Source organism: Diprion similis, chromosome 2 (assembly GCF_021155765.1).
Source record: "Diprion similis isolate iyDipSimi1 chromosome 2, iyDipSimi1.1, whole genome shotgun sequence".
Lineage (NCBI taxonomy): Eukaryota > Metazoa > Arthropoda > Insecta > Hymenoptera > Diprionidae > Diprion > Diprion similis.
Genome location: NC_060106.1, coordinates 1,782,395 through 1,807,985, shown reverse-complemented (window position 1 = coordinate 1,807,985; position 25,591 = coordinate 1,782,395). Strand labels below are relative to the sequence as shown.

The 25,591-nt window shown below is 43.8% G+C and overlaps 1 protein-coding gene across 1 annotated transcript in view; it reads left to right on the top strand.

Annotated features, from left to right (window-relative positions):
- The window catches only part of LOC124415825 (vacuolar protein sorting-associated protein 8 homolog), a 110,856-nt gene that overhangs the window by 9,847 nt on the left and 75,418 nt on the right, over nucleotides 1-25,591 (top strand). The window contains exon 3 of the mRNA XM_046896479.1: nucleotides 13,599-13,892. Coding sequence (XP_046752435.1) covers nucleotides 13,599-13,892 — 294 coding nt within the window. The remainder of the gene's footprint in view (nucleotides 1-13,598; nucleotides 13,893-25,591) is intronic.

The window sequence follows — 25,591 nt, the reverse complement described above, 5'->3', positions numbered from 1 at the left end:
GGAAGTTTTGTGACTCATGCCCTTCAGTTGCTCAATCTAAACATAAAACTGTATTCTGCTAGATCAAAACAATTGGGAGTTGATGGAAATTACTGGAAAAATTTGCTGTTCACGAGGCAATGGCTTCGCGCACCATGTTGGGTTGGGTGCTTCATGGGCCCGTGAACCAGGGTGTGGTCAGTGCGGTAAAATCGTCTCGGTGTATGCTCTATCACGGGGGAGAACGTCGTAAAATGTCCATGACCTAGTCAAGCAGTACTTTTACGTGGACGCGCTGGGGGTCCTAGCTTTTGACAGAGTTCATACTGACACAAAACGAGCAAAAGAAATACTAGAAAGGAAAGTCGCTGAATCGGAAACTTTTGGGATACTGAACTTCTCTGGAAGAGTGATAAAGAGCGACTTCCCAGCAGCAGAGAGATGGCCATGTCACGCTTAATAAATCTCGAGAAAAGTATGCTGCGTGATCCATATTACGCGGCTCTATACTAGACCGAGATGCAGAGACTTGTACAACACGGTTACGCCGAGAAAATCACTGACCAAGAACCGGGCAAACGTGTGTGGTACCTGCCCCATTTCGGCGTGCTTAGGCCAAATAAACCGGACAGGATGAGACTCGTGTTTGACGCAGTCCCGAAAGCAGCGGGGACCTGTTTGATCGACTTCTGGCCAGTCTGGACCTGTTGTAACCTTTGCTAGGGGTACTAATGCGATCTAGACAGAAACCGGTAGCCTTCAAAGCGGATATTCAGGATATGTTCCTGCGGATAAAAGTGTGTCCAGCAGACCGGGATGCGCAGCGATTCCTGTGGCAAAGTAATGAGACGCCAGAGGAGCCGGACGAGTACGTCATATCGTCACTCATTTTCGAAGCGAAGTCCTCACCATGTAGCGCCTGGTATATGAAAAATAGAAACCCAGGGGAGTTCAAAAATTGAGCGTCTGGAGTGATTTCAGGAATAATAAACAACTGCTACATGGACGATCTCCTGGATAGTCGGGAAACAGTAGAAGAGCCCATCAAGATAATCGGACAAATTACAACAGATATGTCGAGCAGGAGGCTCCCACAGGCATGAGTGGGCTAGCAACGGCCAACGCATGTTAGATGCCTTATCAACTAGCAGACATGCTTCAAAAATCATGGAACTCAGCCCAAACGGACCGAAAAAGACTGGTGAGAAAGTTCTTGGGTTAAACTGGAACACATGTTCGGATACCTTCGGTTTTGAAACCGGGGTGGGCAAATTCCTGACGGATGTGATATCGGGGCAGAGGAGGCCAACCAAGCGAGTGTTTTTAAGGATCATCAGGTCTGTTTTCATCCCGCTGGTTCTTTTAGCACCGCTTTTGACCAGATCGAAAACTTTGATGCAAGATGTCTAGATGAGCGGTGTAGGCTGGGATAGCACTCTACGTGAAAGTGAATTCACCACGTGGCGGGCCTGGATCAAGGATTTGATGAAGGCAAACTTATACTCTATCCCGAGGTATTATCTACCCATCAACGCGAGCCCAAGACGTTCGGAACTACACATTTTTCGCGATGTGAGCGCCAAGGCATACGCCGCTGTAGCTTATTGGAGGTTCCAACTGGGAGCAAACTCCTACTACACAAGCATAGTGTTGTGTAAAAGCTGAGTGGCTCCGTTGAAACCCCCCTCAATCCCTCGTCTGGAACTCCAAAGGGCCCTGCTGGCGTGCCGGCTCGGCAAAACCATCGAAGCCGAATATGAGATTAAAATTGACCACCGTGTATTTTGGTCGGATTCACGAACAGTGATTTCATGGGTAAAATCATATCCACGATCATATCAAATCTTCGTATCCAGCATACTGGTGGAGATAAATGACTTAAACCCAGCAGATGATGCAACAAAGAACGTGAGCATTGCTCTTGAAACCAATGAATGCTGGTACCAAGGCCCCCCGTTTCTTGGGAAAGAGGAAGCGGAATGGCCCGGGTAACGACTTAAACTCACTAAGATGGACATTTTTGACGCGAAAATTGAGGTGAGACACGCTACCATGGCCGTGGTAAAAAGTACTTCGAGTTCGTGGCTACCAGATCTCTCGCGGTTCTCCTCGTGGAAACGTCTGCTGCGTAGCACGGCCTGGGTGATAGTGGTGGTTGAGAAATGGAAAGGCCATAAGGATCCGAGTCTTTCGGTGAGTCACATAGCAAAAACTGCAGACTTTTGGGTTCGTCAGAAGAAGTGCTTCGGCAAAGAAACGAAGGACTTGAGCGAACATCGAACCGTTGAGGGTATTAGCCGCATCGCATCCTTGATGCCTGTGGTAGATGAAAGAGTAATACGAGGTCGCATTAATAACTTGGAAGAGGAACCCTTTAACAATTACCCCCCCCCCCCCCCCCCCCCCCCCCCAATATTAGATGGAAAGCACATAGCGGTGCGCTTGATGTTAAAAGACCCGCATAAGAGGGCCGGACACGGCAGCAATGAAATGATAACCAATGAGATCCGCCAACAATACTGGATTGTTAACATGCGAAAAACCTTGCGCTCCGTGGCAGTGAAATTTAAATTTTGTTGAGTAAGAAAATCGAAGCCTCGGGCTCCAATCATGGGATATTTACCACCAACCAACTACAAGCGGTCTTGGAAGAGCAGGCACCAAGCGAGGAAACATTGCTCACATTGCTAGCAGAAGTAAAATACTGTGAATTGCCGATCCCTCACACATGTTTCGGTAGAACCGTGGGACCAAGAAGCCCTCACGCCGAATCATTTCCTGCTCGGCTCTACGTCGGTTACCAACCGCCTACCATTAGTATGAGGCCCACAATTCGTGTCTCAGAAGGCAGTGGGAAATTGCCTAGAGATTCGCGGATTCGTACTGGGAGCGGTGGTTACGAGAGTACCTGTCGACGCCATTGCCTAGGAAGAAGTGGACATCCGAGATAGATCTCATAAAAGTGGGGGTGTCGTCCTAATTGCGGATAACTAGACACTGAGGAACCAATTGCCAAAGGGGGTCATAGAGAAAGGTCTTCCCTGGGGCAGATGGGCGAGTACGGATAGTCGAAATACGAACTATAAGAGGGAACGTTGTGAGACCAACGATTAAAGTCATAAAGTTGACGTCTGGTTGTGTACAAAGAGCTTGAAGAGCCCAGTCTTTGTACGGAGGAGAGGGGGGGGGGAGGGGGTATGGCAGACCCGAAACCAGGGCAATTTATTATTATCATTATTATTTTTTTTTTTCTTCCCGAGTAGTTGCGGAATCCAAGTTACAGGTTCACGCCAGTCATACGGGCTAGCGCGGATGTGGGACTCCAGGGTGGCCTACCCACTAAATCGCCGCCTCCTGTGCAACGCCCTCAGCCATGAACTATGGTGATATTACTTCTAGCTGGGGGTCTGTGTACGTCTTGTCAGTCTGTCCGTCCGTTCAGTGCAGGCCGTCCGTCAGTCACGTTACGTCAGGCAGCCTTCCGCGTTCTTACGTCGTAAGATTGTCTCTGTGTAGGTGGCAACTCGTTGCTACCTTTCCGTACCATGGAGCATCACTCCGACAATGTTGTCGGGACAGATACCTCCCACGATCGTCTCCAGTCTCTGTCTCAGTTTTGTCCAGCGGTCACATTCAAAGAACGTGTGTTCCGCGTCGTCTCGTTTGTGTCCGCAGTACGTACAGTTGGGCGTCCATACTCGGTTCATATTATGTAAGTACCGTCTATAGTAACCGTGGCCCGTCAAAAGCTGGGTGACATAAAAATTGACATCCCCGAACCCCCTCTGGATCCACGGTCTGAGGTCCTTGATAAGTCGTCTCGTCCAGTTTACCGTCGTTTCTTCCGTCCAACATTCTTGCTACGTCTGTAACGTCGCGTCTCTTTCCGTCGTTTCCGCGTCCCATCGTGTCACGTCCGCGTCTCTTCCGCCGACCCTCTTACGCTCGAACGCAAGAAGGTCTATGGGAATCACGCCTGCCACCACCAGAACGACCTGTGCTGAGACCGTCCGATAGGAGCAAGCGATACTCAACGCGCTCCGTCTCTGTACCGTCGTCATCGCGTGACAGTATTTCTTAGTCTTTAGGGAATCTGCCCTGATCTCCGCCCCGTAAAGCAGAATCGAGTGTGTGGTAGACATTAAAAGTCTCCGTTTCCCCGGTCTCGGTCCGTTCGTGTTTGCCACATCAGGCGGCTTAGGGATGCTATCCTTTCGGCCGCCTTTTGAGCTGTCCGTTGTGTGTGAGGCTAGAGGGTCATCTTCGTATTCAGGGTCAACCCCAGGTATTTGACTACCCCTCTGGTCTCGATCTCATCTGTCCCGACCGTCATGGATAGTCTTGTCGGTATGCGTCTTCTAGTGAGAAATACCGGTTCCGTCTTTTCTGTAGCGAGTTGCAGTCCATGGTCAGTCATCCACCGTCCGACTCGTCGCATCATTTGGTTCAGTTTGTGCTGCGCCAGCTCTGGAGAGCGCTCTACCATCACCGCCGCCACGTCGTCAGCGTAAGCGACTAGGCTAACGCCGAGCAGGAGCTCCAGTCTGAGCAGGCTGTCGAAGATACCGTTCCAGAAGTCTGGTCCAAGTATGGATCCTTGGGCGAACCCCGCGGTGATCTGTCGCGTCACTTGACCTTCGGTCGTTTCGTACGTCAGTCGTCTATTCCGAAGGTAGTCTTCTACAACCCGGAGCAGGTAAGGCGAAACCCCGAAGTCGCGTCTCAGTGACTCCAGGAATTCCACCCACCTGGCCGAGTTGAAAGCGTTCCTGACGTCCAGTGTCGCCAGCAGCACGATAGATCGCGCTGCGTGGCAGTATTTGTCTGTTTCCCGGAAGGAGTCGACCACCTCCTGGATCGCTTCGATCGTCGATCAACCCCTCCGGAAGCCAAACTGTCGGTCTGAGAGTCCTCCCCCCCTTTGTATTGCGTCCGTCAGTTGTGGTCGCAGTAACTGTTCAAACAGTTTCCCCGTCGTGGCTAGTTAGCTCAACGGCTGGTCGGCCGACGGCGCGCTGGGGTCGCCCGTACCCTTAGGGATAAGGACCAGCTACTCCGTCTTCCACCGGTCCCTGATAGTCCCTGTCGTCAGGCATGTATTGTAAAGGTCAAGAAGTGTCTCCGGCCTCAGGCTTGCCGTCAGCCGAAGAACCTCCGCCGGTACCCCGTCCGGTCCTGGCGCCTTACCCATCTTTATTGCCTTGGTCGCTCAGATGAGCTCCTCAGCAGTAAAGACGGGGGACGCCGCCGTCTCGTCGTCGTTCGTCGCGTCTGTATGCGTAGGGTGCTTCGAAACCAGTCCGTCTACGATCCGTCGTGCGGTTTCAGCGTCCTTGAGTTCTGGCAGGATCCGGCCCCCCAGCCTGCCGGTCACAATCTTGTAACCGGCACCCCAGGGGTCACGGTCCATCTCCTCGCAGAGCTTCTTCCAGCATCGCGTCTGACTGTCCGTGATAGCGTCCGTCAGTTGTTTCCGTGCCGTCTTGTACTCGGCCTGGCGGGTTTCCCTTTCGGGTCTTCCGTCAGCCCTCGTCACCCGTCTTCGTTTTGCCAAGCAGCTCTTTCGCAGCTCGGCGATTTCGTCGGTCCACCAGTACTGTGGCTGTCTGTTACGCCCGTACCGTCGTTTCGGCATTGCGCTATTGCACAGCCGTGTCGTCAGTTTGGCCGTCTCGTCGTCCAGTCTTTCCGCCCTTTGCCGGCCAGTCAGCTCTGGGGGAACGTCGGTAATCGGGGCCGGCACTTCCGCCAGTTCCACCGAAAACTTGTGCGCGTCGAGTCTGTCTACGTTCCACCGCGGGGGGTGCTGGGTCCTTGTCCGTGTCGTCCTCGTCTCTCCTGCCACTTCGAAGACGATGTACTGATGATCGCTGGCAGTGTAGCCCTCGAACACCCGCCACCGTCCTACCCGTGGCGGAATCCTGTCCGTCGTCATCGTTACGTCCGGGATGGCGTCTCCGAATCCCGGCCGTCTGTACTTCGGTACGTTTCCCGTGTTTGCCACTACTAGGTCCAGCCTTGCGGCCAGCTCCGGCAGCAGCTGTCCGCGTCTGTTCGTCTCTGTCATGCCCCACTCGATCGCCCTCGCGTTGAGGTCCCCGCGACCACGAGGTCCCCGGGCAGGTTCCTGAGTCCGTCCTCGAGGAGCGCAACCTTCGCCCCCAACTCCGCCGCAGCGCAGTTTGGGGTTCAGGTACACGCTGACGTAGGTGACAGCGCACACCCTAGCCCAGACGTAGTCGTCTCCTATTTCACGAGCGGTTATCCGGGCTCGGGCAGCGCCCCTCACCCAGATAGCTGCTGTCTCAGTCTCGTTCGTAATCTAATCCCGTGTTCGTCGCGCCCTGTACGGCTAGCACAGAATCAGAATGTCTGCGTCATGTTCGTTCGCTATCTGTGGTAATAGCATGTCTGCAGTCCTACTTCGATTCAGGTTTCCCTGAACTATCCTGTTCGTCGTCCAGCTTGCTTCCTGCACTCCTCCAGCGCGGCCCGAAACACAGCACACCCCCCGGACCCCGTGAGGTGCACCGCATCACCGTGTGCCGCCTCGGCGCACAGTGGGCAAGCCGGTCTGTTCTTGCAGTCGGTCGTGTAATGTCCGGTCTGGCCGCATTTTCTGCAGTACTTCGTCCGGTTCTTGTTCTTACAGTTTGCCTTCGTGTGGCCGTAGCCTAGGCACTTGTGGCATTTCGTCACCGTCAGTCGCTGTCGGACGCGGCAACCCACCCATCCAATCCCGATCCGTCCCCTACCAAGCAGCACCTTGGCTTCCTGCGACTCAAGATCGCAGACCGCCATATACTGCTCGGCCCGGTTCAAACCGAAGATGTGGACGACGAAGTCAGCGTCTCGTCCAGTCGCCCGTCTCAGTGCTTGGACCACGTCGGCCTTGGTATTGACGCAGTTCAGATCCAAGATCTCCAATTGAACCTTGGAGTTCCCGGCCCTGACTTTGCCCGTGTTGCCGACCGCGTCCTGCAGTGCGCGTCGGAAGTCGTCCCGTCCGTCTGCGTCCGTCTTGAACTTTAGAAGACACAGTCCGTTCTTGGTCTTCCTCAGAGTTGTCACTTGAACGTGACTCTTCTTCGGGTCGACCGTCGTCCGTATCTTTTTGACAATGTCGGAGTATGTGTTGTTGTTCCCGGGTTCGACAAGCACAGCCGTCCTCCAGTGCTTGGGAGCCATTCTGCGCCCTTCAGCCCGGGTAGTCGCGTTTGTCTCGTCCGTTCGCGTTTTCCGTTCCTTCGTTTTCTTTTTCGTCGTCACGGTCTGCCAGGCCGCGGACGGTTCCACTGCCGTTGGCCTCTTTTGAGAGGACTCCGGGATGGTCTCAGTCGCTTCCCGCTTCCGTTTCGTCCGTGGCGTTTTCCGTTTCTCTTCTCTTGTCTCGGTCTCCGTCTATGTCGACTCGTAGTCTGTCCGTTGAGTTCGCGGGGCTGCTTTGGTGCCCCTGTTCAGGGCAACGTCAGCGGCCCCGAGTATCGTCTTGATGCCTAATTTCACAGTCATGTTCATGTTTTTCTGGATGGCCACTGCCTCGGCCATCCTTGTCGCAGTACTGTGTATAATCATCAGTACGTCCGTGAGGTTCGTTCCGTCTGTTATCCGAATGTCACTGCCGATCGCAGATGTAACGGAAGCGTAACTCGCCCCGCTACCCGCGCTCGAAATACTGCCCGTCCGTTCGCGTCTAGGTAACCGTAGTACCGTCTTATTCCCTTTTCCATCCGCCCGTCCGTCTTTTTTGTCGTCGTCTTCGTCGCCTGTCCCTTGCACGTTCTGCGGCCCTCAGAATCCGTGCCGATGCCCTGAGCCACCGGGACTTTCACCCGAGTGGAACCCGGGATGGATTCCCCCTGCACTGGGGCTACCACCTGAGGTACTCCTTTGTTAACATGGGAAGATGGCCGTCAAACACCAAAGACGACCTGTCACATAGGGTGACTAAAAAGGGTCGTCCGCCATATAGGGTGGCGCTAAAAGACTGACCTGTCACATAGGGCGACCAGAGGTCGTCAATCACATAGGGGCGTGGCAAGTTTGATCTGTTACGTAGGGTGACTGAAAAGAGTCAAAGGCTATGCAGGAGACGGTACCACAGGCCCGCGGTATGAGACGGCTGAGCGAAGGGGGTCAGCATCGGCTATTGGCGAGAGCAGACGGCTGAGCGCATGCGCTGATGACAGCCGAACACTTCTGGGGACAGGAGAGGGGAGAAGATTCCCGGGGCTAGCGGCGGGAGTGATTTGCACTCAGATTCTAGTCACAATATAAATGTGTCACAGTGCAGAGCTCAAATAAACAGCAGAGCAAATAGATAAGCGTGGAATTTATTATCTTCTTCCTCCGACTTCTCCTTTTGATTCCGCCCGCGCGTGATTCGATCATTTAACGTATATGGTTGATCGACTTACTCATTCTCATACTCATCAAGCTATGTCGTATGCACATTAGGGCGATTTTTTTTGAACGACTTTTTTTTTCAGTCCCCATCGAAAATTTTGTTCCGTGTGTCAAACAAATAATTCCCTAAAAGTTAAAGCTCTTAACATTAATATTAAGTACTCGCCCAGGGTGTCAAAAGATTTCCCATATAAAATACACGTGAATCGAAGCGTTTTTTTTTCAAATCTCTACAACTCGGTGGAATTTTATGATATCACATTGGTCTTGGTCGTAAATTACGCAGAATCGAACGATCTTCAAAAGTGTTTGGGACGGCGTAAGTGCAATTTACATTTGTGAGGTGGTACAGGGCACTAAAGTTGATTTTTACCCAAGATTCTCCTTTTTTCGCTGTTATCTCCAAAATGATTAACTGTACCAAAAAAATGTAAAGAATAACTTTGTTGGAAATTTGATTTCCTACCAGAAAGGTCCTTCAGACCAAAATGCTTAGATCGATATTTCTTGAGATATCGAATTTCAACTTACTTGACATATAAAATTTTTATGTTCTATTGAATTAAACGTTTTAATCTAATATAACCAATGAACATTATGGTTTATTGAATCAAACGTTTTGAATTACTGATATTCCAATGGAATAGATTAAATGGATCGGATCGAATCGAAAAAAATTAAATTCCAATGCAATATCAATAATTTAGAACGTTTGATTCGATAAACCATAAAGATTTTAAACGACAAGAAGTTGAAGTTCGATATCTCAAGAAATATCAATCTGAGCAATCAGGTCTACAGGACCTTTTTTGTAGAAAATTGAATTTTCAACAAAGTTTTCATTCACATTTTTTTGGTAAAGTTGATCATTTCGGAGATAACAGCGAAAAATGGAGAATTTTGGGTAAAAATCAACTTTAGTGACCTGTACCATCTCACCAGTGTAAGTTGGACTCACGACGTCAAAGATACTTTTGAAGATCGTTCAATTCTGCGTAAATTGCGACCAAGACCAATGTGATATCATAAAATTCCACTGAGTTGGAGAGATTTGAAAAAAAAACGCTTCGATTCACGTGTATATTATATGGGAAATCTTTTCACGCCCTGGGCCAGTACTTAATATTATTATTAAGAGCTATAACTTTTCGGGAATTTTTTGTTTGACATATGGAACAAAATTTTCGATGGGGACTGTAAAAAAAAAAAGAGTCGTTCAAAAAAAATCGCCCTAATGCACATATATGTTAGTAGATATAACATGAGAGTTCTGGATCAAGATCCTTACTGCCGACAGTTACCACAGTCGGTAAGTTACCTGCAAGGAGTAAAAATTTTCGCCTTACTGACGGTCGCATTTATTTGCGACGGGTAAAAAATCACCTTCATTGCCGATCGATTTTACCGACCAAAGTGTTACCAACAATTAACCAAATAGCGTTATTATAGACGACGCCACCTTTATCAAGTAATCGTTGTTGTACTTATCAAGTCTGTTTTGTTTTCAATGTATACCGCAAGATGGTGTCCTTCAGCCTGACCGAAAGTGTGTGTTGCCCACGAGAGATAAAAAGAGTGTTATCATAGATTTTTACAGGTAGCGCCCTCTTCATCGACCAATCGTTGTTCTTTTGGTATCGATCGACTCCGCTTTGTTTCCGAAGTGAGCCGTGCGATGGCCACTTTTCATTGGGCGGTGCTAATATGGGAACATATCGTTTCGAAACAACGTTCAGATACCTTTAAATAATTATTTTTACCCATCATAGCTATTTTCAATTTGTCCACAAAATTCTTGTCGAGCTTTGTTTGGTAAAAAGTCATGGTGGTGATAATTGATATTGTCAATAAATCAGTTGGTGTGAAACGTGGGGTTTGTAAAACTGGAAAAGTTCGGGGAAATGTAACCTTTGAGTTGGTGCCAATAATGGGCGACATTATAAGTCAATTAGTCTGGGATGTTGGGCTCGTGAGAAGAATATTTCCAAAAATAGCTGGTGTCATTATGAATAAATTGGTGTGAAATAGGGGAGATTCATCAAATTTTTTTCCTTCAAGTGCATGTCGAGTCTTGTTTGGTGAACATTTTTAGTTGGGATAGATGGTCTCCAAACGTGAGCTTATTTGAATAGTCACTCTGTTCTCATCGTCTCCTCGTTGCGAACAGTTCTAGATCTTGGAAAAATCAACATCGTCAATCATTTGTAAGGCCAGTCGACGAAGATGTCTAAACTGAATATTGGTAGAATATACAATAATACGAATACGAGCGTAAAACTGGACAAAACGAAATTCGGAGTACGTGTTCTGGCAACACCTAATGAAGAATACAACGTCTTTTTACCGTCAGGAATCGATCGCACACTCCGAGATTCACGCCCATCAACCTTTTGCATCATTCTCCTTCGGGAATAACGACGAAATTTGTAAATCAGAACGAACGCATGCTATCCGAGGAAAGTTCCCTGCCTGCACACGGAAAAGTGACAAAAGCCGACAATTCCACGATGACTACCACGAAATAGGTCAACATAGCTGCGAGCCATATGTTTGAGTAAATAGCTTTCTAGTTGAACGGTATGCAAATTGATCGGAATAAAAATGTGGGCATCACCAGTGTTATGAAGGGTTACTTAATGCATCGTCGAGTACAGTCTGACAGTGGTACGGTAAAAAAATCAGTATAAGGTAATATGTTTAATTTTGGAATAAGGTGCTTCATTGATAATGTGTATGTTGAAAAGCAAAATGTAATCATCAGTAGTATTAAAGATTTAACGGGAGGAAGCAAGGGGAATGTAAACTCACTAATAATATTAACACTGTGGGTGCCGGCAGAATATAACAATAAATATATTAAACAATTAAACGGAATACAATTAAGTGAACCCGGACATGGTTCAAAAGAAACGGTTATTTAATTAACTATGAATAATTATATTGATATTCGCGCATTATACGTAATTATCGCTCTGGTTATCTTTCGCGTCCTTATACTTTCGGTCTTTCGTACATACTGTCTTTTCCTTCGCTCGTGCTGTTCACTCATCCTAATCCCTATTGTTCCGTTCAGTCGTCAATACCGTACGCAGATTATCACACACTACTCACGAACACATACTTACATACACACACTCAAACTCATACATAGACATATTCGTACGAAGATCGATGTGATCAATCTTCAACAGTAGATATAGAAAAAATATGTATAGGGTGTTTGTACAATTTAGACTAAAAGAGAATCAATTCTTAATGTGCAAACTGAAAAATAGAGTGTAATCGTTGGTGAATAAGAGAAAAAATAATCATTGTTCAAAAGCATCCAATCCTTACTTTGAAACGTTATAACTCCCTACCACCACCACCCATTAAAAAGTAGCCATCCTGCAACAGATACTAGAAACAAAGCAGAGTCGATCAACGTTGATAAAATAGAACAGCAACTGATCGATAAAGGGTGCACCACTTGTAAAAATCTAGATAACGCTGTTCTTACCTCTTTCGGGTGACACCAACTGTGGATAAGGGTGGAGTTGTCACCATCTTGTGGTGGACATTGGAAACAAAATAGACTTGACCGGTAATACAGCGGCTGATGGATGAAGGTGGCGCCATCTATGGTACCGCTCTTGTCAGTGACACACCCGTCGGTAAAATTGATCGGTCATACACGTAATGTGTAACCGCTCGCAGGTAACACTGACTATCGATAAGGCAGGAATTCCTACCCCTCGCAAATAACTTACCGACTGTGATAAGTGTCGGTAGTAGGGGTCTTGGTCCAGAACTCTCGTATTATATCTACGAATCACAGTTTCATTCACAAATTTATTAGCATCTTAGAAGAAGACCCGCTCTGTTCCAGAAAAATTTACCTGTAAATGTGTAATATCAGGGGTTATTTAAATAGCGTCAACATAGGTCCAGACGTTAAACACCTTAGTAATATATGAGACATTCCATGCGGTTTCGAACGGTCAAAAAGTTGTCCACTCTCAAAAAATTAGAAGTTTTGTCAAATTATGTAAATGAAAAAATTTTGTTTTGTAATTTTTGGTGTTGGAAAAATTACCATTTTCATCAAAAATGTACGAAAATAATTTTTGACGAATAGCCTATGAATAGTCATACAATAGCCACGTATTTTTCTTAGATGGTTCTATTAGTTGTTTCAAAGCTATGATTTTTTTTAATATAACGATTTTTTTCCCGAAAAATCAATTATCGCCGGCAATCATAATCATGCTTCTCGTACGTGAACGTATCCCACTCATCGTAGACCATTAGCGGGATCACATCGATCAAGAGATCCTGATAATGATTTATTCGTTGTTAATTTAACAGAAACTTCCAAGCATGAGTAGCTGGAAGAGGAAGATTTCCTTACTTTCGTCAAACTGCTATTGGTCTTTATAACTGGCAATTAAACTGAAATATAAATAATTTCAAGGAAATGTAAGGTTCTGTGCACAATCAACGCTTCCTAGCCAAAAAATCTGTAAATTTATGTCAAGACTCACACAAATTCGATACCCTATCATCGTTTTCTATTGATATAGCTTGTAACTTAGGTTCATCTAATGAACAAATTCAGTTGAATAATTCGTTCTGATGCAGTTTCCCACTCAGTCCGAAACGTGAACATAAAACCTTTTGTTTCGTATCATTGACCTTCATATCCAAGAAAACAATCCTGTTCATTATTAGTTATCTATCAATTGATTCGTATTTGCACTTAGGCATATATTACTGGTCGCCCTGTATGTAGGTATATGATTGATATTTCTAATCCATCTTCCACATTGAATATACTTTGTTATTGTTTTGATTTTAGTTAGAAGTTCGTTATAAAACCTTTTTAATATATTTGACACTTTCAGAATTTAAAAACAAATGCGTATTCTATCTATAACAGTAACAGTTTATCTTCGCAGTTTATAAGCATATGATGTAATCACATCAATATTATATCAGGCGTACAAAAAGAATCCAAATATGTGGCAAAAACATGAATCGCAAAGAATCCGCCAGGTACTTATTTTCTATAGTTTAGCAGAAAATCGAGCGAGAAAAACTTATCGCCAGTTTTTGTTGTGAAATGAAAAAATAAAGCCAAGTACAATACACCCGTCTCATCAGGCACATTGTACTTTGTACTTCCGAATTCTAGATTAACTGAAAGTATGCACCCTTCTTTTTTTGATTTACAGGAAAGGATAAATGCTGGTTTAGCAAGTGCCATGGCCGCTGGTGGTAACATGTTAGTCATAGGCACCAGTCACGGTTTGATTCTGGGCTTTGATTCTAATCAAACTTTACGTTGGTGCGACCAAGAAGCCAGGCACCAAGGCTCCGTCTCAGCTTTATCCTTCAATCACGATGGTTCAAGACTATTAGCAGGCTTTGCAAGGGGACACATACTAATGCTAGAAAGCTCTAGTGGCAAAGTCTTAAGGACACTCACTGACGTACATCCTCCTGGGACTGCAGTGTTACATGTGAAGGTAAGTTTATCCTTTTTCTTTATAAAGATCAATGAATTGCACAGAAACAAAATTTTCAGACCGTTTTCCAAATGCTCGTTTCTGATTTTTTGATGAATACTTTTTGATGTTCCGAAAAACACACCCAAAGTTAGACACAAAACACAATATTAAAAACTCACTGGAATTTTTTTCCAGCCATAAAATGAGAATACCCACCAGTTTTCTGCCAAAAATGTAAAAAAAAGTAAAAGTCGTTCGATTTCAAAGAAAAAAAATTGATATCGTTGTGATTTTTCTACAACCTTGATTTCATTGCATATAGCTGTCATGAAGTGCTAATAAATTTGATGTGCAATCGAAGTACAATAACACAGGTCGACAAAAAAAACTTTTTTCCTGGACTTCTGTTGTAATGCACAAATTCTGATGCTAGGCATCGAAAAACATCAAAATATACATTCTTAGCTTTTAAAGTTTGCTTTTGTCTGTTTTACGTCGATAAGTAAGTTTTGAAAATTTTAATTGATTTTACGAGAAGCAGATGGTAGCACTTTGATCAAAGCGGTAGCAAATTGCATATTACTCGCGTAAGGCACAGTAGTGAGTGTTTACTTGTATATCAAAGCTGTAATAACCGTTCTTGTGCATTACTGAGTTAGAAAATGGCGTGAAGACAGTGTAAACCAGGTGTTGATTCGTTCGGTTTCATTTGCGGTGAATTCATTGAAGTGAGAAGCAAAAAATTCTCTTCGACTACAAATTTCAAGCTGTGTGAAGTTTATGTAGTCTACTTCAACCGGTGAATTCGGAATCAAGATAAACAATAGATAGTTGGATACCTCACTTTGCCTATGTTAACTGCAAAAATACTTTAGAAGGTAAAAAACTAAGAAAGTTCCGAACGTATTTATATTTTTATAACTTGAATACTCAATAACTTATATTATTATACGAGAAAATCATTAGAATTGACCCCAATTGATCTCAATTTTCATACGAGAATATGATGAGAGGTTACATTTGGGGTTTAATACGAGAAAATCCATACAAACGTAAAAAAATTACTAAAAATATTTATTTTTGAACTTGATTTTTTATTATTTTACACTTGTATGCTATTACTAATTATTATTCTTGAATTTAAAAGACTGATGTTTAGCAAAAGTTTTTCTGATTGCAATTTAAAGTAAAATTATGAAGAATTCAGTTATATTTCTCAAAATTGGAACAATTACTTTGGTTTCTACAAAAGCAAACTTTGATGAAAAAAAATATTTTCTCCTTTATTAGTAACTAGAAGAAACCAAAATTTGACATTCATAAATCAGACCCAAAAATCGACCGGTGTAATGATTCCCGTCATCGTAAAACTTTTGCCTACACTTTAAATTATTCAGATGTGTGTTTGAAAAATAATTTGAAAAGTTATCAGGTATCTCTACACAAATTTGTACTTTGCTTTGGTTCATTTATGGTATAGTGAGTATATGTGTAATAGTGCTGTACGAACCGACTTAGCCGGCCATAACAGTTGACTTGACTAATTAGCTGAAAGTTAGCTGCCTAAAGTAATCAATCCGCCAAAATAGTTAACCGGTTAACTGGCTAAGCCGACAAAAAGTAGCCAACTATGCACTTCCGTATAATCCCGTTTGGCATCTACGTGTACGTTTATTAAAATACATTATTCAATACCGCAAAATCTCGAAATCGAAATGGCACCGCTTGATGAAACTGGATCAAATTTTTGGTCAGTAAAAGATGTTTTACCGACAATACCCTCTTTTAACGGTCACAACATGCCGTTTGACTCGTTTGTAGAGCAATTGCGCCACGTAGAAACTCTAATAAAAGCAGCAGACAGAACGACTTTCATCAAATTTGTGCAATCTAAATTCACAGGCCCTGCCTCTCAATATTTAATAGGCAAAAATTTCAACTACGTCGAAGACCTCATAGCCGCTCTTAGTCGAGCTTACCGCCCGGATATTCCCATACGTCAATTATTTGCCCAATTGGATAGAATTACCCAACAACCTCACGAACGCGTCGTAGATTACTCGTGTAGAATAAGAGAAATATCGAACGAAATAAACAATGCAATCATAGAAAAGTACCTGTCAGACATAGCGACCATCTTACTAAATGATTTAAAGTAGGATACTGCTAGATCGTTTATTAGAGGGCTTCTTCCAGAATTGGAGTGGAAAATAGCTACTATCAGACCATTACCGACCTTCGACGTCGCCGTCAGCATCGCCGAAGGTGAGGAGACGGAACTAATTAACCGTCAGATGATATTTTCTGCACAATATTCTACTCCTTCTACACCTACATATCTCCCGTTACCCCCAAATAACGCCCCCCTATCTCAGGTATACACAACTTCGTCCTTTATACCCCCCTGGCGTCACTGCCCACACTTGGCTACGCTTATCAGCCAGTGTCCCGTACCGAACTCAAGTTCTACGCTCAAGCGCTCGATCCAAACGCCCGTCCCGTTGACCATGCAAACGTTCTACCCGTTACTTGCCAATTTTGCAACCACCGTGGTCACTCCATCACGGAATGCCATCGTGCGCAATGTAAGAGATACTGTACTAAATGTCGGAGAATGGGCCACTTTCACGACGAGTGCAACCGGACCAACGCACCGAGCAGAAACCAACAGCTGTACTGCGATAATTGTAAGCGCAGAGGCCACACAACAAACCAATGCAGATTCTCTCCGCGTGGTAATCAAGGCCGTTGAAATTCAAATCAACATTTAATCGACAACACTGCCCGCGGGTAAAACGCGCCCGCGAGCAATGCAAACAACTAGCGTTTAGATCCTCAAGTCATACTTAATAACGGCTTCAACTAATCCCGCCTTAATTTCTATCAACACCCCCGAGTTAACAAAAATTTCTAAGTTTATTATAGACACCGGTGCAGACGTGAACTTGGTCAAAGAAAATTTTGTTAGTCCCCTCGTACGACGCACAACCGACGGACGTCTGACATTGACTGGTATAACAGACAAAAAGACGAAAACCATCGCAAAAACAGAAATCCATTTTAATAATCACTCTCACGTCTTTCACTTGGTCCCTGACTCATTCCCCATCCCGCATGACGGTATTTTAGGCCAGCCCTTTTTACGGAAAGGGAGAGCAACTATTTCTTTCAACTCAAATTCGGTAATGCTTGGATCCTCATTGCCAATTCACTTTGATAAAATTGAACAATCATCTCTCGAAAATCCCCGCGTAATTACAATACAGGCCCGTACTGCGAAAGCAATCCCATTAATAGTGGCGAACCCAGGTACCAAAGTAGGCTACCTTAAACGCATCGATCTGGGCGACAATATTCTTTGCGGCGAAGCATTAGTTGAAAATCAGAACGGCATCGCTTACTCTTACGCGTTCAATTGTAATGAATCAGCTGTAGAGATAATACTCCCAAAGGTAACTCTAGCCGACGTTGACGAACACTGAGTACAGTCATGTCAAACTTTGCATCTACTTCGCCGAATAATTGCAACAACGATGCCCGACGTAGACCCGCGCAGTTGCAACCAACCCGTACAACGCGTCCGACTAATAATTCCCTCCCCCGCCCCCTCCAGTCCACTGACCTCACACAACAGCAAGCCAATCCTCCGTACCGATATTCGTACCTGATAACAGTACACTTTGTCCCGGCGCCGCGACAGTACTCTTGACTGACAGTAGGCCAGAAAGATTAGACGTGCTAAAAAATAATTTGCATCTTGATCATTTGAATGACACCGGAAAACAATCCATATTCAACCTTGCCACGGAATTTAACCACCTTTTCTACCTCCGAGGTACCCCCCACGACGGACGATACGCCCCTTCATACGAAACAATACCGTTTTCCAAAGATCCACAAAGACGAAATTGAAACCCAGGTCGTTAAACTCCTTAAGCAAGACCTTATTAAACATTCCGCACCCCCTTGCAACTCCCCAGTGTGGATCGTTCCCAAAAAATCTGATAGTGACGGCAATAAGCGATGGCGCATGGTTATTGACTACCGAAAACTCAATGAAAAAACTATCGGCGTCGGATATCCCATGCCTGACATCACTGAAATCCTTGACCAACTTGGCTCAGCCAAATACTTCTCTACATTCGACCTTGCCTTCGGCTTTCACCAAATTCCCATGCACCCGAAACATGGTGCCAAAACTGCATTTTCGACACCTCGAGGTCATTATGAATTTTCTCGTATGCCTTTTGGATTAGAGAATGCCCCCGCCACGTTTCAAAGGCTCATGGACCAAGTCCTGCTAAGCTTATAAGGCAATGAGATGTTCGAATATTTGGATGATATAGTTATTTACGCCCGAAATTTACATAAACATAAAATTAAATTCCGAAAAGTGATGAAACGACTAACTGAAGCTGGCTTGACTCTGTAGTCAGACAAATGCCAATTCCTGCGCAAAGAAGTCGTTTACCCTGATCACCTTATAACTGAGTCAGAGTTAGACCTGACCCTGGGAAGTTAGTAGCTTTGAAGGAATATCCTGTCCCGAAAAATCCCAAAAGTGTTGAACAGTTCCTTGGTCTTTTGGGTTATAACTGCATGTTTGTCCCAAATTTCGGAAAAATTGCGAAATGCCTCACTAATCTAACCAAGAAGGATACCCCTTTCATTTGGACATCCGAACACCAATATGCCTTCGAAACCTTACGTGACTGTTTATGCAAAGAGCCAATTCTCCAATACCCAGACTTCAGCAAGCCGTTTATGCCTACTACCGACGCGTCAAAATTTGCCATCGTTGCGGTTCTGAGTCAAGACAAGAACGGTGCCGACTTACCAGTAGCGTACGCATACCGAGCACTCATATCCGCTCAGTTAAACTACTCGGCGCCCGACAAAGAATGTTTAGTCGCTTACTGGTGCATCAACCACTTCCGCCCCTATATCTATGGTCAGAAATTTACTCTAGTTACTGACCACGAGCCACTCAAGTGGGTAAAAAGCGTTAAGAAGCCTAATTCTCGTTTATTACGATGGAGTCTAGAACTAGCAGAATACGATTTTGATACCAAACATAAATCGGGCAAAGCGAATGCCAACGCCGATGCTCTATCCAGGAACACGCTGCCTGACGTCGCGCAAATCCTTCCTATAGATGCAAAACGTCCTCGTCCCACGACCGAATCATCTGACAACAGACTCAAAAAACGCACCAAATAGACCCATCAGTACCCCCGACGCCCTCGACAGACCACAGACGAATCTACGAACCCGACCCCGCTAAAATACCCAAAGATCTCACGACCCACCTATCACATGATATACCCCTCTGATTCTTCTGATCTCTCAGATGATGAATCCAGTGACAAAGAAACCGCAATGCTTTTTAAACCTCCCCCCTTCATCCCACCATCGCTCCCGGTTCATCCCTATCCGAAACGCCACCGAGAAACGAATTCTTCTACAAACCCTGGACCACATAAGAGACCACACCTGAACTACTTTTCGGATTCTTCAACTAGCTCAGATGACCTACAAACTCCAGAAGTTGATAACGTTAATTTGGTTAGCGATTTACCTAGCTCCTCTCACATTCACAACCCTTCCTATAGCGATTTCCTTATAGAATGCGACACGTTCCCTCTTACGCGTGATAAATATATTGAAGAAATAAAAGCTGACCTATTACAGCAAAAAGATAATTTGGCTCATTACATATCAGCTGATTGCCAAATGTCAAAAGGAATCGCGTCACAGCTAAGGGAACGTAATCTCATAAATCGCGAACAATTCAGAAAATTCAATCCGACTGTGACTGAAATTATTCCTACCACTCACGGAAACCGAAAAATTTATAACCTAGTGACAAAGCCAAAGAACAATGACAAACCCTTACCACACGATCTTTTGACACCTTGGTTAACTTCAAGAACGCGCTGCAAGAAGATGGTGTTGTATCTGTCTTAATCCCATGAATAGAATGCGGACTCGAAAAACTAGAATGGAGCGCGGTGCGCAAAATGATCCATTATGTTTTTAAAAATTCAAAAATGAACATTACAGTTTGTCGCCCCCCGTCCCTGCCCCCGCCCATGCCGATGATGCAACTACGTTCATTGATAATCGCCCCTCTGACTCCGTCCCTTCCACATCTGGAAATCCCCCTCCTTCCCTTCGACCTCCACGAAAGAAATCACAACGTCCGATTGAACCCTTGGCATTTCATATGTCTCTGCCTCCCCTCTCAACGACGGACGCCATAATGATTCTCCCTCTCGGATCGCCACGTCGGGCTGAGAGAAACCCCTCCCCCCCACAGCTTCTTCGAGGCCTACGAACCCCCCTCCTCACTCTCATTCCCCTCCTCTCTCTCCTCCCCCGCCAGCCTACAATGACGACGACAGCTCCGATCTGCTAACGGACACCGAGTACCATACGTGCGCTCAACAATCCGACTCTCATATGGAAGTTATACACTCTACCATAACACTGCTCTCAACACTGACGATGAACAAACGGACACCCCTAACGCTTTTGCACACTTTGTTGACAACTTGGACGACATACCAGTATCAGACAATATTAAAGATACCAATGATGGACTTTTGATGCTTTAAATCAATTATGCTCACTTTATATCAGCAGACTGCTCTTGGACTAAAGGTATACCAGCCCAGCTTTCCCGGGAAAATATCGTTAACCCGAAAATCGAAATGAAGCGACCTTTCCGCGAAAATTTGATATTATCGAATCCAAGCACAACAACCGACGTATTTTTACCATGATATTGAAATCAAAAGAATCTGATGAAAACAAACTATACGATATTTTTAAACTACTGTCTACATTGAAAACTGTGTTGGCCGAATCAACGCCAAAGTCCCTCGCATTTCCAATATCCGCAGACGATTTAGGTGAACTCGATCCTCGCGTTGTTCGAAATCTTTCATCCTATATTTTCGCAGATCTCGGAATTTAAATCACGCTTTGCCGCAATACTACGGTCGTTCCAGACGAATGTTTACGAAAAGAAATAATCAAAGAATGTCACGAATCGTTAACCGGTGGTTATTAAGGCGTCACTAAAATATATAACCGCGTCAGACAAAGGTATTTTTGGCCATATATGGAAGAACAAATCTAGGATTTCATAAGAACTTGTGAGAGTTGCCAAAGGAAAAAATTAGTCAGAGTAAAGACCAAGTTGCCAACGCTGATAACGAACACCCTTGCCGATGCATTCGACAAGGTGGCGTTAGACATTGTTGGACCCCTCCCTCTTACTAAATCGAACAACAAATATCTCTTGACGCTGCAATGCAACTTGACAAAATTCCTAGACGCTATCCCTTTGCCTGACGCCATTGCTAAAACTATAGGTGCAGCTTTCGCGAAAGATTACATTACACGTTACGGTGCCCCTCGAGCAGTACTTACGGACCAATAACAAAACTTTACGATCGCGATCATCAAGCAGCTTTGTAGAGTTTTCAAGATCAAGCAAATTCGAACTACAGCTTACCGTTCTCAGTCTAACGGATCGCTAGGCCGTAGTCACCTTGTTCTCATTGAACACGTTAAACATTACACGAACGCATGTAAAGATTGGGACGATTATATCCGCTTTGCCATTTTTTGTTATAACACCGCGAAACACGAAGGTACTAACTTCAAGCCCCATCAGCTAATTTTTGGTTCTCATGCCAGACGTCCAACAGACGCAAACCCTGCCAGCGCATAAACCCGTTCCTACGATTCCTTTCTCCTAGATTTAATTACCAATCTATCCAGCATACGAAAATAAGCCGCGTCTAACCTCATTCAAGCAAAACACCGTTCCAAGACGTACTACGATCGTCATGTCAATAGCAGAAATTTCGAAGCAGGTCAAAAAGTGTATCTACGAAATGAAACCCGGTCTAAATTTGACGACCACTATAAAGGAGCGTATACAATCAAACGTATAATTGACAATATCAATGCTGAAATTTTCATTACCCCCAATAAAACTAAAATCGTTCATTTGAATAAACTAAAATTGGCACAAGAAGAGAGCGACCAAAATTGAAGTTCTCTAAACATCAGCAACCGCATGTTATCAAATTTCCCATGGCCGTGTTGCACGACATCTGTTACCCTTATATGTCGTTGCAGGTGCAGTTCTCTAGGCATCAAGACAGACGAATCGACTGACATTGTGATTAAGCAACTGAAACACAACCCGGGAATCGTCTTAGAACAATTACAAGACTTACGCCCCTATAATGATGAATGGACTCTACTGAATTACGTAAACCTTCAATATTTGTTCGACCGACTCGACCAAACATCAGATTTCTTGATCATAATAGAGAAAAAATGCTCTGATGCCACGAACTATTGCCATACGGGCGACCATATTCAAATGCTGGCTAATAGACTAAAAACCATGATAATATACCAAGAACGAATCGAATATTTAGTGGGACACCGCACAGGTGAATCCACTCACTCCGAACTCGCGAAATTAGCCCACCATCGCAGAACACGAGGCGCAATCGATCTCGTTAGTAGCGTGTCAAAATCCCTATTCGGCACCTAGACGCAGAGGACGGAGAATACTTCAACCAGCAAATTGACAACTTGTACAATGACAGTAGACTCTTAGCATCTCTGCTTAACAAACCGACAAATATTATACAGTCAACGCTGGGCGTCTACGTGAAAGAAATCGACAGCAAAATAAGCCATAACCGCGAACGAGACAAGTTACTCACGGCTCTCTCAAGTGATGCAGTTATTTCGAGAGCCTTAATCGCGTACCATACCTTCAGAATAACTTTACTTAACCGCTTAATTCACTTGGATCGACTCATGAATGAAAACGAACTTGACCTGTCGATTCTAGTAAACACAATCCTCTTCGCTCAAAGAGGGATCGTCCACCCTAATATTTTATCGCCGGACCAGATTATATCCAGCCTTAAACATATCCAGCTACTTAGACCACAGATAGAGTTCCCTATCCCAATGGACCCAAATTACGCCGAAGAATTAATTCGCATCTCACAAATCAGCATTAAACTAATTGTAAGCCCTCTACCATATCTGCAATTATATTCTTTCATTGCTTTATTTTACTATAATAATCTATAACGATAACATGGATATGAACCACATTATGTATGCTGTCTTTTGGTCATTAGGGGACTTTGTCCTACGATCACAATAAATTACATTACATTACATTATTATAGGTATATTACTATATCAATATCTTTTTTTTTTTACATTTGCAAGTTTCGTCGCGGAAGCACATTTTTGCCTAGTCTGTGTAGATCTTATAGACTGTGTGTGTGTGGTTCTTTTGATAGTGTGACTCTTCAGTATCACTACTCAAGTCTGTTAGATGGCCCAGCCGTCTAAACAGAGATATGAGAATATGAGAATCATATCATTACGATGCGAGGAGGTTGGTTGAGAGAAATTAATGACACTGGGGTCAGGGCGGCTAGGTGGTCTAGTGGAGTAAGTCTCCGGCAAAGCATCTCTAGATACCAGGTTCGAATCCTGGCTCCGTCGTTAATTTTTCAAGTCACCTAATATGTATTCGAATCTATATTATTCTATATCAATATCAATTATACATAATTCAAAATTATACCAAAATTATTCTGTCGCCATACCTCAACGAATGTTTCCTTCTAGGGGGGGCGTGTTACGTCCGGCGCCCCGCCATACGCCCCCCCCCCCCCCCCATCTTCCTCAACAACCACTCCTCTCTACCGGTCATCCACATCGTAACGCCATACTCCATTTTCTCTTGATCTTGTCCTCCTATTTCCATCCAGCCTTACGCCACTCGTTACCGCCCTTACCTTGCTATTTCTATTCCCCACTATCCTGGATTCTCGCTCCTTCCTCACGCTGAGAAGACACTCCGATCCCAACGTTCTAACAAACAACATCAAGCTCCAACTTCTGTTCTCTAAAAGTCACCTTAGCTACTCCTCAAAGTACTTCGCCAACTTATTCCACCCTACTCCCAAATTCTACTAAAGTTAATACAGAATCAAAAGTAACCCTTCTCCATTTCATTATCCTTCCTTCCATTATCCCCGGAACGAGGACAGCGACGAGATCGGACCCAAAGGCATCCGAACCAACATCTCGGGTGGATATAAGGAGGTATTGACAACCGGTCGTCAATACCGTCCCTCTATACCGTAACATAGAAACCAGAGCAAGTTTCCAATTATAAGAAAAATAACTGAATTTTTCATAATTTTATTTTAAATTACAATCAGAAAAACTTTTGCTGAACATCGGCGTTTTTTTAATTCCAGAATAATCATTAGTAATAGCATAAGAATGTAAAATAATGGAAGATCAAGTTCAAAAATCAATATTTTTAGTGATTTTTTTTATGTTTGTATAGACTTTCGCGTAGTAAACCCCAAATGTAATCTCCCATCATATTCTCGTATGAGAATTGAGATCAATTGGGGTTATTCTGATGATTTTTCCGTATAATAATAACAGTTATTGGTATTCAAGTTACAAAAATATAAATATGTTCGAAACTTTTTCAGATTTCAATTTTAGATATAATTTTAAATTAACATAGGCAAAGGAAAGTATGCATTTCTTATCTTGATTCCGTATTTGCAGGTTGAGGTAAGGTTCTTAAACTTCACAAAGCTTTAAATTTGTTGTTGAAGAAAATTTTTTGCCTCTTACTTTAATGAATTTACCGCAAATAAAACAGAATGAATCAATATCTAGTTTACACCGTCTTCACGCCATTTTCTAACTCAGTAATCACAAGAACGGTTGTTACAGCTTTGATATACAAGTAAACACTCACTACTGTGCCTTATGCGAGTAATGTGCAATTTACTACCGTTTTGATCCAAGTGCTACCATCTGCTGCTCGTAAAACCAATTAAAATTTTCAAAACTTACTTATCAATGTACAACAGACAAAAGCAAACTTTAAAAGCTAGAAATGAATATTCTGGTGTTTTTCGATGCCTAGCATCAGAATTTATGCATTAAACCCGAAACAGAAAAAAAAAAATTTCTCGACCTGTAATATACTAACTACAGTTGGGAAGTAATACGTATTAAATTATTTGAAAATATACGGAGCTTAGTCTGTAATTTTGATAAGTTAACCCAAACAAGTATCATGATTTCACGGATAGTCATTTTCATCTTTAGCTTTGCTGGTTTATCAACTCTTCAGGTACCCTGAATGATGAGATGACAAAAATTCTGTAAAGTGTACATAATAAAACTTATTTCAATTGTAAGTTCCAATCTGAAAAACTAAAAATTCATTTGTTGTTTGATTTTGTACATTTTTAGCTTTATCAAGATGAAATTAGAAGATTAGGTCATTTTTGCCGGCTGTGCCGGTTGTCCGGCTAACTATTTTGGCTGCCTAATTGTTTTAGTCAGCTAATTTTTAGCTAATTAGCCCAGTTAACGTGTGCATCGGATAAATCGTACAGCACTATAGTATATACCGATGATATTCAAACTTGGAAATGATATAAAGTTAGCGTATAGTTATAATCAAGTATATCAATCAGTTATCATAAAAATTATAACCACGAGGCCTAACGGGACACATAAAATTGACCAGCACAGCTTTGCTCTTCATCGGTAGTCTACAAGTTCAAGAAATTGGTCGCAGACATGAAATGAAAGCTTTTTCTTCATTAAATGAGTAA